The 15,683-nt window shown below is 45.9% G+C and overlaps 1 protein-coding gene across 2 annotated transcripts in view; it reads right to left on the bottom strand.

Moving 5' to 3' along the window:
• The window catches only part of LOC124118552 (SLIT-ROBO Rho GTPase-activating protein 1-like), a 207,929-nt gene that overhangs the window by 138,730 nt on the left and 53,516 nt on the right, over positions 1 to 15,683 (bottom strand). The window contains exon 1 of one of the 2 annotated variants that reach the window (XM_048401521.1): positions 15,413 to 15,455. The exons of the other annotated variant lie outside the window; for it this stretch is intronic. Coding sequence (XP_048257478.1) covers positions 15,413 to 15,440 — 28 coding nt within the window. The 5' untranslated portion in view covers positions 15,441 to 15,455. Of the gene's footprint in view, positions 1 to 15,412; positions 15,456 to 15,683 lie in introns of those variants that run through there. 2 annotated transcript variants of the gene reach the window in all.

A 15,683-nucleotide genomic window follows, 5' to 3' on the forward strand; every position in this document is an offset into this window, starting at 1 on the left:
TTCTTTTTACATAATGTCCATAATCATAGGATTACTACATGGCAGAGGTGAATGCTTGTGCAGAAGTCTGCATGTCTAGAATGTCTATGCACATCTTTGTTGTAATGCATCTGGTGGAATTCCATAGAATCATTGTATCTTAGTCTGTAAATTGTTTTTGGAAACAACCCCAACATGTTTTGTCAACATATGTCCATGTTGTGCCCCTGCCTCCTGTCTGACACATGTCCATGTTGTGCCCCTGCCCCATGTCTGACACATGTCCATGTTGTGCCCCATGTCTGACACATGTCCATGTTGTGCCCCTGCCCCATGTCTGACACATGTCCATGTTGTGCCCCTGCCCCATGTCTGACACATGTCCATGTTGTGCACCTTCCCCATGTCTGACACATGTCCATGTTGTGCCCCATGTCTGACACATGTCCATGTTGTGCCCCTGCCCCATGTCTGACACATGTCCATGTTGTGCCCCATGTCTGACACTCGTCCATGTTGTGCACCTTCCCCATGTCTGACATATATACGTTGTGCCCCTGCCTCCTGTCTGACACATGTCCAAGTTGTGCCCTATGTCTGACACAAGTCCATGTGCCCCCTGTCTGACATATGTCCATGTTGTGCCCCTGCCCCATGTCTGACATATGTCCATGTTGTGCCCCTGCCCCATGTCTGACACATGTCCATGTTGTGCCCCCTGTCCGACACTCGTCCATGTTGTGCACCTTCCCCATGTCTGACATATGTACATGTTGTGCCCCTGCCTCCTGTCTGACACATGTCCAAGTTGTGCCTTATGTCTGATACAAGTCCATGTTGTGCCCTATGTCTGACACTTGTCCATGTTGTGCACCTGCCCCATGCCATTCAAATATCCATGTTATTCCCCCTGTCTGACACAAGTCCATGTGCCCCCTGTCTGACATATGTCCTTGTTGTGCCCCTATGTCCCCTGTCTGACACACGTCCATGTTGTGCCCCCTGTCTGACACACGTCCTTGTGCCCCCTGTCTGACACATGTCCAAGTTGTGCCTTATGTCTGATACAAGTCCATGTTGTGCCCTATGTCTGACACTTGTCCATGTTGTGCACCTGCCCCATGCCATTCCAATATACATGTTATTCCCCCTGTCTGACACAAGTCCATGTGCCCCCTGTCTGACATATGTCCTTGTTGTGCCCCTATGTCCCCTGTCTGACACACGTCCATGTTGTGCCCCTGTCTGACACATGTCCTTGTGCCCCCTGTCTGACACATGTCCTTGTTGTGCCCCTATGTCCCCTGTCTGACACATGTCCTTGTTGTGTCCCCTGTCTGACACACGTCCATGTTGTGCCCCCTGTCTGACACACGTCCATGTTGTGCCCCCTGTCTGACACATGTCCTTGTTGTGCCCCTATGTCCCCTGTCTGACACACGTCCATGTTGTGCCCCTGTCTGACACATGTCCTTGTGCCCCCTGTCTGACACACGTCCATGTTGTGCCCCCTGTCTGACACATGTCCATGTTGTGCCCCCTGTCTGACACACGTCCATGTTGTGCCCCCTGTCTGACACACGTCCATGTGCCCCCTGTCTGACACACGTCCATGTTGTGCCCCTATGTCCCCTGTCTGACACAAGTCCATGTGCCCCCTGTCTGACACAAGTCCATGTGCCCCCTGTCTGACACATGTCCATGTTGTGCCCCTATGTCCCCTGTCTGACACAAGTCCTTGTTGTGCCCCTATGTCCCCTGTCTGACAAAAGTCCTTGTTGTGCCCCTATGTCCCCTGTCTGACACAAGTCCATGTTGTGCCCCTATGTCCCCTGTCTGACACAAGTCCTTGTTGTGCCCCTATGTCCCCTGTCTGACACAAGTCCATGTTGTGCCCCTGTCTGACACAAGTCCATGTTGTGCCCCTATGTCCCCTGTCTGACACAAGTCCTTGTTGTGCCCCTATGTCCCCTGTCTGACACAAGTCCATGTGCCCCCTGTCTGACATAGGTCCTTGTTGTGCCCCTGTCCCCTGTCTGACACACGTCCATGTTGTGCCCCTGTCTGACACAAGTCCATGTGCCCCCTGTCTGACACATGTCCTTGTTGTGCCTCCTGTCTGATACACGTCCATGTGTGCCAGATGGAACTGTGGAGGTGTACCATGTGGATATCTCTGTAGCATTGCATTATGCTAGTAAGCTCGCTATGTCCTGTGCCTTGAAACAACCAGTTCTCCTGTAAGTTATCTTGTATCATGTTAGGTCGCGGTCACACAACCATGTAATACCACACTTGATAGCCAAAACTTGGGCGACTATTAAACATTACTGTACTGTGAACAGTTGGATATTCAGGATGACCTTGGTGAGTTGGAGGACAAAGAGACATGTCCAGGTCATGTGCAAGAACTGACAACTGACATATTAGATCCCCTAATCACCTGATCTAAAATATTTGACAGCATCATTACCTTGAAAAGTACTAAATCAGCTGGCCTTTGTGACACAGTTTGTGAATGTCTAAAGCTATCATCTGCTGTTATGATACCTTATGTAGACATATTATTTTACAGAGTTTATAAAAACAGTGTTTTCCCGGAATGTTGGTCTTCTGGGATAATCATTCCTTCACATCGGAAAGAAGATGCCTCTATTCCTGATATTAAGCCTTCTGAGTATTTTTGTAAAGTGTTTACCATGTTTACATCAATCTCACACCGAAGAGTAGTATACTGGGCTGCATCACCTGACAACATATCTGAATGTCAGTCTGGGCTTAGAAAAGGTTATACAACTTTAGTTAACTGTTTTATATTGGGTTCAATTAATCAATGTTACCATTCACATAAAGGAGATCAATTTTATATTGCATTCACTGATTTTTCTAAAGCATTCGACTCTATTCAATAAGCTATTCTACAAACCTGGTTTGAGTGCTAAAATGGGTAAAATGTTACAATCCATCTACAGTTATGTAAAGCCTTGTGTTCCTTCAAACAACAGAGTATCTGGTACCCTTGAGTTTTCAAGGGTGTGAGGCAGGGGTGTATGTCTCGTTTCAGTTTTTCATAAATGAATTGGTTAGTGAAATTAAACAAAATTGTGTTTTTTGTTATCAGTGGCAACCAGATGTTATTCATATTTGTCCACTTCTAGTTGCACTGGGAGCGGTCCGTTAGCCTAGTGGTTAAAGCATTCGCTCATCATGCCGAGGACCCCGGTCGATTCCCGCCATGGGTACAATGTGGGAAACCCATTCCTGGTGTCCCCCGCCATGATATTGCTGGAATATTGCTAAAAGCGGCGTAAAGTCATACTCACTCACTCTAGGTGCTCTTATACGCTTAATTTGTTAGCCAATACTGTCAACAACTTACAAATGAAGTTGAATATCTTGCATGACTACTGTTGCAGATAGGAAATGTCAGTGAATCTACTGAAAACATAAATAGTTGTTTCTAAAAATGGGGGAGGTGTATCTCATTTTGAAATATGGTATTATTGTGGAAATGCGGATGTAGTAGGATACAGTTATATTGGCTTGTATTTCAGTAATAGATTACTGCAATTCAAGCAAAAAAGGTGTACATGGTCTTGTTAAGTAGAATACGTTCCTATAAACCATACTCATCTCACTCAATTATTTGATGCAAAGATAACACCAATACTTTTATTTGAGACAGACATTTGGGGATCCAGTGATATAAAACCGTCATTAAAAGTTCAATTGTATGCCTGTAAGAGTTATCAAATAACGGGGTGTGACGCAAAAGTGGTAATCAATTATTTACTGTTTTGTGTCAAATATTGGCTGTCACTGATTCATATGCAGGAATCTCATTTATCTGAAATAGTTGTACAATGAACAAGGCTATGTCACCTGGGTAACGAAAATTAAAATTATTTTGAGACTAGAATTTGGTGGTGTCTGGATGTTAAAATATGGTAATAAAACTGTACTTTAAACCAGGTTACATCAACAGTTAAAAGACAACTTTTAACAGGTTCACCAAAGTGATTATCCAAAAGTCCCCCAGAACTTATTATGGACATTTTAAAACATCCATTTCATGTGAATACTATTTGAGTTTTATTACTGCCAATATATAAGGACTACATTGACCTGCTTTCAGCCTAGTTCTCACCAATTCAATATTCCTTGGGAAAATATCAAGTTTGTAACAAGTAATTAAACCATATCAGAAATGAATACAACCTTTTGTTAATATGTTCAGTTTAAAGACATCTAAGGAAAAGTTACATAAATCCTAAATTTTACATATTTCCAAATATTTTGAAGTTTAATACACAACTGTCATCTCATGAGCCTATTGTCAGTATCAGAGGGCAGAGTACATGTTAATGCCAATGTTGTTAGAACACAAATACTCCAACTTTGATGACAAGCAGTTATGTTAAAACTGCTATTGTAAAAACATATGTTGTATTCTACACTGTTTGCATCTAAATGATACTTTATTTATGCAAAAAGGCACATGTCCTACAAGTACCAAATAAATATGGACTGAAAAACAAAAACGAAAATACCACACTGACAGACATCTCGAAGGTAGCAGAAATTTCCTGTATTTTATGTCATTGATGCTTGCACCATCAACTGTCTGTTGTATACAATTTTCACTGATTCTATTTGAGGTGATCAAAGTGAAAAAAGAAAAGATTTGAATAAAACTATCATTTATAAATTAAAGTAATATTATTTCATTATCCCATAAAATCCCTATTAACACAAGAGTACATGCATCACTTTCATTGAGTAAAATCAAACTTGACCAAGACAAATCCAGAGAAAGGAGATAATCTACATTTGTTTTATTGACACTGGCATAAAATAGGAATCAATTGCAACACAAAACCCTATCGCACCATCTGAATGAAGCATGCCTGACACAGCTCGTGTCACATTGGTGACAGTCCTGCAAGAGTTATGTCCCTTCCTATGCACTGGTGACTAGTACAGAGGCAGTGCAGACACAGTGCACAGCCACACACAGGGAATACGTCAGATGACATTATATCAGCTGGGTCTGAGGAGATGAAATATTTGGGTGCAATTTCTTGCATCACTTGGCAAGGGAGGTTATGTACAAGGTTACCTTGTCTGATGCACACTGTAGATCCTACTTCTCAAGCATATACAAAATAGCACTTCCCCACTCTTTCTTTTAAGCGTAACAGGAAAAAGGTGGACTTACCTGAAACAGAAAGAAAACAGGCTTAACATTTTATAAAATAAACAAGAATACTTCTGGAGTTCTCATAAGAATATTTTCAGAAACAGCTGCACAGTGAAGACTTGCCAGGTCGCTACTTCAGACATGTTTCTGGTTGGTCCAGGTAATAATGGACTATTAATATATCTGAAATAATCATGTTTGTGTAAAGCAGTGGGCCTGGTCTGGTTGGGAATCACCAGCAGACCTCCAGTAGTTAATCCAGTAGCATGGATTGGAGGATGACGTGTTGTGGGGAGAGTTTTGTGTGGGGGGGTGTTGTGGGGAGAGTGTTGTGGGGGAGAGTTTTGTGGGGGGGGGGGGGGGGGGGGGGGGGTGTTGTGGGGGAGAGGTTTTTTGTGTGTGTGTGTGTGTGTGGGGGGGGGGGGGGGGGGGGGGGGGGTTGTTGTGGGGAGAGTGTTGTTAGGAGAGTGTTGTGGGGAGAGTTTTGTGGGGTGAGTGTTGTGGGGGAGAGTTTTGTGTGTGTGTGGGGGGTGTGTGTTGTGGGGAGAGTGTTGAGGGGGAGAGAGTTGTGGGGGAGAGTTTTGTGTGGGGGGGGGGGTGTTGTGGGGAGAGTGTTGTAGGGAGAGTTTTGTGGGGGAGAGTTTTGTGGGGAGAGTGTTGTTAGGAGAGTGTTGTGGGGAGAGCGTAGATGTACCTCTATAACAAAGACAGGACTGTTTCTGCCATCACCTATACAGTTTGTTTTCACCCTATCTAGTTATATAAAATAATACTTGAAACTCATCCAAAGTTGACACATATTAACTTAATACCATATAACAACCTATCTTTAGAATTCAGCAGTCCATTCCACAAAGATATGGTAATCGTGACCCTAATTCCCATACTTGAACATGTCCTTGCGCTACAATCACTTTGTGGATCAGGGCCCTGCAATACTAAGTAAATACACACATGTCGCAAAGCCCATATGACAAGATTTGTTAATTTGGTTACAAGCAACACCAGCAAAACAATGCCCTGTGACGTCAGCCTAATAAGTAACAGGACTGCAGGAGTCATCAAGCATGCATAAGCTCCTCTCAGTGATCTATCACCTCTACACGCAATGTCATTGAATAAGCCCAGGGATGTTGGGAGTTTTCAATATTTGTTATTGAAACTAGTTCCCGCAATACATGTTCACACACTTTGGCATTAAACACTGTGTAATCCCAGCTTACTATTATTAAACAATGGTATCTTCAACGGTTGAGTCATAAACCAACCTCTACAACAAAGATAGGACTGTTACTTGAAACTGAAGTATCTGTGCACTGTAATAGTTGTGCCTTGTTATATATATATACAAGTTCACTGAATATTTTGGTCAAATCAATCCTCATAATGACAATGATACGTGGCTGAAGCACATGGCAAGTACTAAAAATCACATATGGCATCCTGACCTTATAACCAACAAATGCACTGTATTGCCTGGCATGATGTGTACCTACACAGTATATAATAACCACCCTACTTAAACACCACAGTTAGGCAATTGTTGCATCACGCCAGATCATTCACTAAGTAGAACCAGAGAGGTCTTGAAAACTTCCTCATCTCAGACTTGCCCATGTTCCCATGTGTGGCTGCAACACCTGGTGTGTTATTACATGTCCTCCTATATGATTCACGGCAGGTGAGTGAGTCCATGTAAACAAACACCACCTCCGATACAGTGGTTGGGTTACTCCACAGGCACTGGTGCATGCTGGGAGGTTGCAGGAAGCATCACCACAGTCAGACAGCGAAGGTCAGTGGAGTCGCAACATGGGACTTGACTCAATACATCTTTGTCATCACATTACCAAGCAAGGTGTGACCCACAACAACATGTTCACTAGCTTTAATGGTTGCCCTGTCAAATGAGTCTGGTGGCATTCTAAGTCTTCGCAACTGACATACAATGTGATCTATACCAAATTCTGTTCTATACTGTATATTAACATATTCTAGTGCCATATAATATATGACACCTTTATAACACATGGACCAAATTGGTGTTATCAGTATAACACCCTTGGAACCGATTCTAGTGTTGTACTGAATGAGACCTTTGGAACCCATTCCAGTGTTATACATACAACCCATTACTTCAAATAACCCATAATATCCAATGTTGCACCTCATCCTAAGTACAGAGTGGTCCTGCAAATTGCAGTGCAACTTCCCCCTCCCACACTGACTGGCCTGCACACATCTGAAGGGCTACAACCATATCTTGCCAACAAAGTCATGTTTGTACATGGCTGGTGTTATAGTGGGATAGGTCATCAAAGCCTCAGAGTATTGGTAATAGATAAGGGAGTGGGTCTGTCATAATGTTTCACACACACTGATATGATTCTGTGCACATGTTGAGGTAAGCAAATGCAAGTGACTAGTACCTGTTTCTGAAGCCTTGCACACACTCCATATGTCTGCAATGCTAATAGAATCTCCAAAACATAAACTTGTTGCAAATGTTTCCAATATATTTCAGACAACACACATATTAAAATTAAACTTTGCACTACACCTCTTCTATTAGTATGGAAACGATCTCCTAAACTTGAAAAGAATCCATGCAGTGGTGTTAAAGTAATAGGTTGCACAAATGTTTCAGTTAAAATATTCTAATTAAAAAATATGGGAAAAAAGCAGTATTTTTTCAGAAAATCTACATACTGAAATCAAACATTCGCACTGTACCTCTCCTATGGGTATAAAAAGTGCTCACCAAGTTTTCTAAGGAATCAATTTAGTAGCTTTTAAGTTATAAGTCGCCCCGAAAAAATGTCCTCAGAAGGGAGGATGGACAGAATTCCAAGGTAGAACTATATACCCCCGCCCTTTTAGGGGTATAAAAAGCCTGATAAGACAAGTCGACAAGTGAGACATGATGAGGTGGTTTACATCATTTACAGTTCAACCGAATAAAACAAGAACAGGAACACTTGTCTCATGTTGGACTCACTGTCGACATGATCAACACCGCTGTCATCCTGCACCAGCTTACCTCACTGTCGACATGATCACCACCGCTGTCATCCTACACCAGCTTACCTCACTGTCGACATGATCAACACCGCTGTCATCCTGCACCAGCTTACCTCACTGTCGACATGATCAACACCGCTGTCATCCTGCACCAGCTTACCTCACTGTCGACATGATCAACACCGCTGTCATCCTACACCAGCTTACCTCACTGTCGACATGATCAACACCGCTGTCATCCTGCACCAGCTTACCTCACTGTCGACATGATCAACACCGCTGTCATCCTGCACCAGCTTACCTCACTGTCGACATGATCAACACCGCTGTCATCCTACACCAGCTTACCTCACTGTCGACATGATCAACACCGCTGTCATCCTGCACCAGCTTACCTCACTGTCGACATGATCAACACCGCTGTCATCCTGCACCAGCTTACCTCACTGTCGACATGATCAACACCGCTGTCATCCTACACCAGCTTACCTCACTGTCGACATGATCAACACCGGTGTCATCCTGCACCAGCTTACCTCACTGTCGACATGATCAACACCGCTGTCATCCTACACCAGCTTACCTCACTGTCGACATGATCAACACCGCTGTCATCCTGCACCAGCTTACCTCACTGTCGACATGATCAACACCGCTGTCATCCTACACCAGCTTACCTCACTGTCGACATGATCAACACCGCTGTCATCCTGCACCAGCTTACCTCACTGTCGACATGATCAACACCGCTGTCATCCTGCACCAGCTTACCTCACTGTCGACATGATCAACACCGCTGTCATCCTACACCAGCTTACCTCACTGTCGACATGATCAACACCGCTGTCATCCTGCACCAGCTTACCTCACTGTCGACATGATCAACACCGCTGTCATCCTGCACCAGCTTACCTCACTGTCGACATGATCAACACCGCTGTCATCCTGCACCAGCTTACCTCACTGTCGACATGATCAACACCGCTGTCATCCTGCACCAGCTTACCTCACTGTCGACATGATCAACACCGGTGTCATCCTGCACCAGCTTACCTCACTGTCGACATGATCAACACCGCTGTCATCCTACACCAGCTTACCTCACTGTCGACATGATCAACACCGGTGTCATCCTACACCAGCTTACCTCACTGTCGACATGATCAACACCGCTGTCATCCTGCACCAGCTTACCTCACTGTCGACATGATCAACACCGCTGTCATCCTACACCAGCTTACCTCACTGTCGACATGATCAACACCGCTGTCATCCTACACCAGCTTACCTCACTGTCGACATGATCAACACCGCTGTCATCCTGCACCAGCTTACCTCACTGTCGACATGATCAACACCGGTGTCATCCTACACCAGCTTACCTCACTGTCGACATGATCAACACCGGTGTCATCCTACACCAGCTTACCTCACTGTCGACATGATCAACACCGCTGTCATCCTACACCAGCTTACCTCACTGTCGACATGATCAACACCGCTGTCATCCTACACCAGCTTACCTCACTGTCGACATGATCAACACCGGTGTCATCCTACACCAGCTTACCTCACTGTTAACATGATCAACACCAGTGTCATCCTACACCAGCTTACCTCACTGTCGACATGATCAACACCGCTGTCATCCTGCACCAGCTTACCTCACTGTCGACATGATCAACACCGGTGTCATCCTGCACCAGCTTACCTCACTGTCGACATGATCAACACCGCTGTCATCCTGCACCAGCTTACCTCACTGTCGACATGATCAACACCGCTGTCATCCTGCACCAGCTTACCTCACTGTCGACATGATCAACACCGCTGTCATCCTACACCAGCTTACCTCACTGTCGACATGATCAACACCGGTGTCATCCTGCACCAGCTTACCTCACTGTCGACATGATCAACACCGCTGTCATCCTACACCAGCTTACCTCACTGTCGACATGATCAACACCGCTGTCATCCTGCACCAGCTTACCTCACTGTCGACATGATCAACACCGCTGTCATCCTACACCAGCTTACCTCACTGTCGACATGATCAACACCGCTGTCATCCTGCACCAGCTTACCTCACTGTCGACATGATCAACACCGCTGTCATCCTGCACCAGCTTACCTCACTGTCGACATGATCAACACCGCTGTCATCCTACACCAGCTTACCTCACTGTCGACATGATCAACACCGCTGTCATCCTGCACCAGCTTACCTCACTGTCGACATGATCAACACCGCTGTCATCCTGCACCAGCTTACCTCACTGTCGACATGATCAACACCGCTGTCATCCTGCACCAGCTTACCTCACTGTCGACATGATCAACACCGCTGTCATCCTGCACCAGCTTACCTCACTGTCGACATGATCAACACCGCTGTCATCCTGCACCAGCTTACCTCACTGTCGACATGATCAACACCGCTGTCATCCTACACCAGCTTACCTCACTGTCGACATGATCAACACCGGTGTCATCCTACACCAGCTTACCTCACTGTCGACATGATCAACACCGCTGTCATCCTGCACCAGCTTACCTCACTGTCGACATGATCAACACCGCTGTCATCCTACACCAGCTTACCTCACTGTCGACATGATCAACACCGCTGTCATCCTACACCAGCTTACCTCACTGTCGACATGATCAACACCGCTGTCATCCTGCACCAGCTTACCTCACTGTCGACATGATCAACACCGCTGTCATCCTGCACCAGCTTACCTCACTGTCAACATGATCAACACCGCTGTCATCCTACACCAGCTTACCTCACTGTCGACATGATCAACACCGCTGTCATCCTGCACCAGCTTACCTCACTGTCGACATGATCAACACCGCTGTCATCCTGCACCAGCTTACCTCACTGTCGACATGATCAACACCGCTGTCATCCTGCACCAGCTTACCTCACTGTCGACATGATCAACACCGCTGTCATCCTGCACCAGCTTACCTCACTGTCGACATGATCAACACCGGTGTCATCCTGCACCAGCTTACCTCACTGTCGACATGATCAACACCGCTGTCATCCTACACCAGCTTACCTCACTGTCGACATGATCAACACCGGTGTCATCCTACACCAGCTTACCTCACTGTCGACATGATCAACACCGCTGTCATCCTGCACCAGCTTACCTCACTGTCGACATGATCAACACCGCTGTCATCCTACACCAGCTTACCTCACTGTCGACATGATCAACACCGCTGTCATCCTACACCAGCTTACCTCACTGTCGACATGATCAACACCGCTGTCATCCTGCACCAGCTTACCTCACTGTCGACATGATCAACACCGGTGTCATCCTACACCAGCTTACCTCACTGTCGACATGATCAACACCGGTGTCATCCTACACCAGCTTACCTCACTGTCGACATGATCAACACCGCTGTCATCCTACACCAGCTTACCTCACTGTCGACATGATCAACACCGCTGTCATCCTACACCAGCTTACCTCACTGTCGACATGATCAACACCGGTGTCATCCTACACCAGCTTACCTCACTGTTAACATGATCAACACCAGTGTCATCCTACACCAGCTTACCTCACTGTCGACATGATCAACACCGCTGTCATCCTGCACCAGCTTACCTCACTGTCGACATGATCAACACCGGTGTCATCCTGCACCAGCTTACCTCACTGTCGACATGATCAACACCGCTGTCATCCTACACCAGCTTACCTCACTGTCGACATGATCAACACCGGTGTCATCCTACACCAGCTTACCTCACTGTCGACATGATCAACAACACTGTCATCCTGCACCAGCTTACCTCACTGTCGACATGATCAACACTGGTGTCATCCTACACCAGCTTACCTCAATGTCGACATGATCAACACTGGTGTCATCCTACACCAGCTTACCTCACTGTCGACATGATCAACACCACTGTCATCCTACACCAGCTTACCTCACTGTCGACATGATCAACACCGGTGTCATCCTACACCAGCTTACCTCACTGTTGACATGATCAACACCGCTGTCATCCTACACCAGCTTACCTCACTGTCGACATGATCAACACCACTGTCATCCTACACCAGCTGTTGCACATGCTGCCATTGATGCAGATAAATATCAGTTAACTCACTCTCAATACAGATCAATTTGTAGCAGGCCATAGGTAGTGACACACTGACAGAGCCTAGGTCACCACTGTGGTACAACCAACAGGCAGAACTGTGTCATGAGCTTAATGTCACCACTGTGGTACAACCAACAGGCAGAACTGTGTCATGAGCTTAATGTCACCACTGTGGTACAACCAACAGGCAGAACTGTGTCATGAGCTTAATGTCACCACTGTGGTACAACCAACAGGCAGAACTGTGTCATGAGCTTAATGTCGCCACTGTGGTACAACCAACAGGCAGAACTGTGTCATGAGCTTAATGTCGCCACAGTGGTACAACCAACAGGCAGAACTGTGTCATGAGCTTAATGTCACCACTGTGGTACAACCAACAGGCAGAACTGTGTCATGAGCTTAATGTCACCACTGTGGTACAACCAACAGGCAGAACTATGTCATGAGCTTAATGTCACCACTGTGGTACAACCAACAGGCAGAACTGTGTCATGAGCTTAATGTCACCACTGTGGTACAACCAACAGGCAGAACTGTGTCATGAGCTTAATGTCACCACTGTGGTACAACCAACAGGCAGAACTGTGTCATGAGCTTAATGTCACCACTGTGGTACAACCAACAGGCAGAACTATGTCATGAGCTTAATGTCGCCAGTGTGGTACAACCAACAGGCAGAACTGTGTCATGAGCTTAATGTCACCACTGTGGTACAACCAACAGGCAGAACTGTGTCATGAGCTTAATGTCGCCAGTGTGGTACAACCAACAGGCAGAACTGTGTCATGAGGTTAAGTATTTGGAGCTTGTCATCAGGCTCCATGTCACAGTCTGACCTCACTCCGTAGTTAGAGCTTGTCATCAGGCTCCATGTCACAGTCTGACCTCACTCTGTAGTTGGAGCTTGTCATCAGGCTCCATGTCACAGTCTGACCTCACTATGTAGTTGGAGCTTGTCATCAGGCTCCATGTCACAGCCTGACCTCACTCCGTAGTTGGAGCTTGTCATCGGGCTCCATGTCACAGTCTGACCTCACTCCGTAGTTAGAGCTTGTCATCAGGCTCCATGTCACAACCTGACCTCACTCTGTAGTTGGAGCTTGTCATCAGGCTCCATGTCACAGCCTGACCTCACTCCGTAGTTGGAGCTTGTCATCGGGCTCCATGTCACAGTCTGACCTCACTCCGTAGTTGGAGCTTGTCATCAGGCTCCATGTCACAGTCTGACCTCACTATGTAGTTGGAGCTTGTCATCAGGCTCCATGTCACAGCCTGACCTCACACCGTAGTTGGAGCTTGTCATCGGGCTCCATGTCACAGTCTGACCTCACTCCGTAGTTAGAGCTTGTCATCAGGCTCCATGTCACAGTCTGACCTCACTCTGTAGTTGGAGCTTGTCATCAGGCTCCATGTCACAGCCTGACCTCACACCTAGTTGGAGCTTGTCATCGGGCTCCATGTCACAGTCTGACCTCACTCCGTAGTTAGAGCTTGTCATCAGGCTCCATGTCACAGTCTGACCTCACTATGTAGTTGGAGCTTGTCATCAGGCTCCATGTCACAGCCTGACCTCACTCCGTAGTTGGAGCTTGTCATCGGGCTCCATGTCACAGTCTGACCTCACTCCGTAGTTAGAGCTTGTCATCAGGCTCCATGTCACAGTCTGACCTCACTCTGTAGTTGGAGCTTGTCATCAGGCTCCATGTCACAGTCTGACCTCACTATGTAGTTGGAGCTTGTCATCAGGCTCCATGTCACAGCCTGACCTCACTCCGTAGTTGGAGCTTGTCATCAGGCTCCATGTCACAGTCTGACCTCACTCCGTAGTTGGAGCTTGTCATCAGGCTCCATGTCACAGTCTGACCTCACTCTGTAGTTGATACATCAATGTCAAGATGATAGTCATTCATCATGTAAACATATCTGGTAATCTTGAGCGTTCAGTTTCTTGTCACAACACTACACTACTTACTATCTTGTGAAACATCCCAATGAGTCACAATCCAAGAAAGAATTGCATCCAGGTTTTCTTGAGAAGTGAATTCCTTTCTAGCAGGATATCCTGAACAAAGCCACACATTGTGCTTTCAGGATACAGTTTTGTCTACTTGAGGCCAGCCTTTGTCCAGTGCTGATCTCAGCTTGTATCTCTATCGCAGACAAACACACATTTTTACAACAATAAAATATGTGAAAATCATTACAATGGCCCATCAAGCAGTTTACCCGATGATTTACCTATGTCAGCTGTTTGATTGACTTCATCAAAACCTGTAACACCAACAATAACCTACAAGCATTGGTCTCAACCAATAGAGTCTGCAACACCATCCACAACCTACAAGCATTGGTCTCATCCAATAGAGTCTGCAACACCATCCACAACCTACAAGCATTGGTCTTAACCAATAGAGTCTGCAACAACATCCACAACCTACAAGCCTTTGTATCAACCAATAGAGTCTGCAACACCAACCACAACCTACAAGCATTGGTCTTAACCAATAGAGTCTGCAACACCATCCACAACCTACAAGCATTGGTCTTAACCAATAGAGTCTGCAACAACATCCACAACCTACAAGCCTTGGTCTCATCCAATAGAGTCTGCAACACCATCCACAACCTACAAGCCTTGTTCTCATCCAATAGAGTCTGCAACACCAACCACAACCTACAAGCATTGGTCTCATCCAATGGAGTCTGCAACACTATCCACAACCTACAAGCCTTGGTCTCATCCAATAGAGTCTGCAACACCATCCACAACCTACAAGCCTTGGTCTCATCCAATAGAGTCTGCAACACTATCCACAACCTACAAGCCTTGTTCTCAACCAATAGAGTCTGCAACACCATCCACAACCAACAAGCCTTGGTCTCAACCAATAGAGTCTGCAACACCAACCACAACCTACAAGCCTTGGTCTCATCCAATAGAGTCTGCAACACCATCCACAACCTACAAGCCTTGGTCTCATCTAATAGAGTCTGCAACACTATCCACAACCTACAAGCCTTGGTCTCATCCAATAGAATATGCAGCAACAACAGCTTAATCTCACCTCCACGTAAAGACTTGAACAGGTTCATTCTTCCTAAAGTGTGGCATGTAAAGAAGCAACAAGGATCTTAAACATAAAATAACATATCCTCCTTAATCCCGCAGATATTGCTTTGTCAATCTTGTGATTACACATACTGTACACCCTGTTTTCCTTGTGTCCTCCATCCAAGCAAGACAGACTGACATGAGCTACACTGGTATTCAAATATCACTACATTACAAAACGTCCAAGACACATCAACTATTTCCTTGACTGGGAGTCCTACAGA

Source organism: Haliotis rufescens, unplaced genomic scaffold (assembly GCF_023055435.1).
Source record: "Haliotis rufescens isolate VD_foot unplaced genomic scaffold, xgHalRufe1.0.p SCAF_22, whole genome shotgun sequence".
Taxonomy (NCBI): Eukaryota; Metazoa; Mollusca; class Gastropoda; order Lepetellida; family Haliotidae; genus Haliotis; species Haliotis rufescens.